At 46.2% G+C, this 3,346-nt stretch overlaps 1 protein-coding gene across 1 annotated transcript; it reads left to right on the top strand.

The window, feature by feature from the left end:
* Positions 1-1,183: 1,183 nt before the first annotated feature.
* Positions 1,184-3,138, top strand: LOC125539616 (60S ribosomal protein L12-3-like). Its single transcript, XM_048703112.1, has 2 exons — positions 1,184-1,769; positions 2,913-3,138. Exon 1 carries the CDS (start codon positions 1,267-1,269, stop codon positions 1,765-1,767), a length of 501 nt encoding a protein of 166 aa, XP_048559069.1. The 5' UTR covers positions 1,184-1,266; the 3' UTR covers positions 1,768-1,769; positions 2,913-3,138.
* The last annotated feature ends 208 nt before the right edge of the window (positions 3,139-3,346 follow it).

Below are 3,346 nucleotides of genomic sequence, written 5' to 3'. Positions count from 1 at the left end.
AATAAAGTCACATGTACCAAACTCCATCGCCCGCATTGCAATCTCCTTTACAATGGAAGAATGCCGCCCTTCTGTACCTTTTTCAATATCTGAAACCACCGTCTTCGAATCACTTACAACAACAATTCAATTTTCCATGAGATCAAGCGCAAGCGCTTGAGCTTCTCGACATGCCCAGGCTTCTAAGACTGTTGCATCAGTTATGCCTTCGACAACCATATCAGAAGATCCTAGAAATACGCCTTCATTATTTCTGTACATTGCAGCTGCTGCACCTCGCTCTCCATTTCTGGAAAAGCCTCTGTCAGCATGTATTTTAACCCGACCAGCACCCGATGCCGTCCATCCCTAGCAAGAAACTGATCCTCGACTGCCTGAATTTGCATGTCGTACTAAGGGAGCAACCCTTCTTTGTGAACATTGAACATTTTCAAGCTCGAAGATGAAGCTAGTCACGAAAGAATGAGTAGCATGTGGGCTTTGTAGAATCCCTTCTTGAATTGCCTTTCGTCTCGACGTCCAAATCGCCCAAAGAGTAACGACCAACTCTACGAGTTTTTTGTGCTCCAAGCTATCGATCATCGCGACAATCCAACTCTCGGCATTTGGTTCTCTCATAGACTCAAAGAGATCAACAATTTCCATTTCAGCTAAAGCGCAAACACATCTTGACGATGAGCACTCCAAAAGTGAATGCCTCCATGAGTCTTGTGCGCCGCACAGCTGGCACTTGTCACTGTCCGCCATGTTTCTACTATGTCGAACATCCTCCGTCGGGATTGAGCACCTCGCTAGTCTCCACAGAAAGTTTCTTATTTTTCCTGGTACTTCCACTGCCCATATAGAAGTCCATTCCCCTGCATCTTCCTCATAATTTGATCTAGTTGCATTGTTTCTCAACGAGTCCTCTCTTCTTCTTTTGGTATCTGCAAGCATGCGGTATGCGGATCTAACTGTGAAAATACCATTTTTCTCATAATTCCAAGCCCAGGAATCCTCTAGATTCCTAGTGCACCGAGGGATGCCGGACATAATTTTTTATTTTATTTTTATACATATAAACAAGGGTTTTCTATTTCATTTCAGCTGACACAAAATGGGCCTCATAGCGGGCCACATAAAGCCCAACCCGAATGACACAGCACGAGCACAAGGAAGGTGCTATATAAGCTCGCATAACTCTTCGTGCCGAACCCTACTGCCCTTCCGAAGCCTCTCCCAAACCCTCCTGCCGCCGCCGCCGCCGCCCGCCACCGAACAGCAGCCATGCCGCCCAAGCTAGACCCGTCGCAGGTGGTGGAGGTCTACGTCCGGGTGACCGGAGGCGAGGTCGGCGCGGCTTCGTCGCTCGCCCCCAAGATCGGGCCCCTCGGCCTCTCCCCCAAGAAGATCGGTGAGGACATCGCCAAGGAGACGGCCAAGGACTGGAAGGGCCTCCGCGTCACCGTCAAGCTCACCGTCCAGAACCGTCAGGCCAAGGTCTCCGTCGTCCCTTCGGCCGCGGCGCTCGTCATCAAGTCCCTCAAGGAGCCCGAGAGGGACAGGAAGAAGGTGAAGAACATCAAGCACAACGGCAACATCAGCCTCGACGACGTCATCGTGATCGCCAAGATCATGAAGCCCAGGTCCATGGCCAAGGAGATGGCCGGGACTGTCAAGGAGATCCTCGGCACCTGCGTCAGCGTCGGCTGCACCGTCGACGGGAAGGACCCCAAGGACCTGCAGACGGAGATCGACGACGGCGAGGTCGAGATCCCCTCCGCTTAAAGGTATAACCGAGAGCTTTTCTTGCATTACTGCTGTTGCTATGCAATGTTGGATTATTACGGTTTAGATTAGTCCATTCTGGTATTTTGTTGTGACCAGTAAAATATGATGTAGCCCTTGTTTCCAGACGATGTGGGTAGGAAATTCAACCTGCTACAAGCAGTTTCCCCTTAAATTTTTAATTGAATTGCAGAGTATGTTTGTTAAAATGGGCAAAATATTCAACAGTGCTGTGTGTACTACTATGTGGACCTGTTTGTTTCGTATCACCCACTTCCTACAATCCGGCCTGAACCTTTGGGTAGGCTCTGCAAGATCAACAACCATAGCTGCACGGAGTACGGTAGAATTCCCTGGTATGGTCCCCCCGAGGGTGAACTGAAACATCTTAGTAGCCCGAGGAAAAGAGAGCAAGCGGTTCCCGTAGTAGCGGCGAGCGAAATGGGGTCTAAACCGTGAAAATGGGGTTGTGGAAGAGCAATACAAGTGTTGTGCTGCTAGGCGAAGCAAATTATGTATTGCAAATTTATTTTCTTCTCTGTTGAAATTGCTTGTAGAGACATGAGTTTCTATCCTGGTATTGACTGGGCGATATGTTCTGTGTAGTGTTTTGATCTCTAAATAGTTCATTAGTTCTCTTTCAATCGTGTGAGTCAAAGATTTTTTGTTAGCTTGCGCTGGTTAATCACTGCTCCTCTTTTGTTTATAGACATATATATGCAAACTTTTGATTTTTTTTCTGTAGTGAAAGTAGCTATCATATGCACTCTTGTGACATTGTTTGAATGATAAGTTACTACTAAATCTACCAGCCCAGTAGTTCCTTATTTCCTGAATTGCAGGATAAATAGGGCAGATGTTTTGATGATTTGTTGCAAAATTCTATCGTATGCGAGTAACTGACGTGCTTGTTCTTGAGGATGTATCTTTGTTTTGCGCTAGCACACAAGAGACAGACTTTATCTTGCAGATTACTTACTGTTTGAATGTTGGTTGAGTCATGTCCTCTCCACCAAAAATGGTTATTTGAATAGATACATGAATTTAACTGATGCTTGCAAGTATGCTTTTGATCCTAGACACTTGCTTTCTTGGAAATCAGTCATGAGCTCTATCTCACCAGTTTGATGGTTTTTACATTGCAGGCCTGATGTCGAGGTGATTATCATCTGATGATATGGAAGTCATACCCTGTTGCAAATGTTGCTTATGTACCTCCCAGACGATGTGATCCCTCCTTTTTTTGTCATATTTTAGCAGTAATCCTGTGAGACCTCATTGTTACTACTGCATATTTGGTCTTTGCAATGTAGTTTGTGCACTTGGGTTAACTTAATCTATACCATTCAGTGGGTTGAAAGTTTGTTGTTCCATGTCATTTCCTTGGGTGTGTGGGATTCAGTTAACTGAATGATGCCAATGGTGTTGTGAATGATGCAGTTCTGAGCTTCCGGGAGGGCTCTTTGCTTCCTAGAAGCTGAAGATGGCGCATTCACCTATCATCTGCTAGAGTTGCTCCTATCATGAGCGAAGGGAGCTATCTCAGCCATATAGGAGCAACTCTAGCAGAACCACTATC

This window comes from Triticum urartu, chromosome 2 (genome assembly GCF_003073215.2).
Source record: "Triticum urartu cultivar G1812 chromosome 2, Tu2.1, whole genome shotgun sequence".
Classification (NCBI taxonomy): domain Eukaryota; kingdom Viridiplantae; phylum Streptophyta; class Magnoliopsida; order Poales; family Poaceae; genus Triticum; species Triticum urartu.
Note: the sequence above shows the minus strand (reverse complement) of the source record. Positions and strands in the feature narration are given on the sequence as shown.

Excerpts from the sequence above, each read along its gene's own strand:
- LOC125539616 (XM_048703112.1), top strand. The coding sequence starts at position 1,267 with ATGCCGCCCAAGCTAGACCCGTCGCAGGTGGTGGAGGTCTACGTCCGG.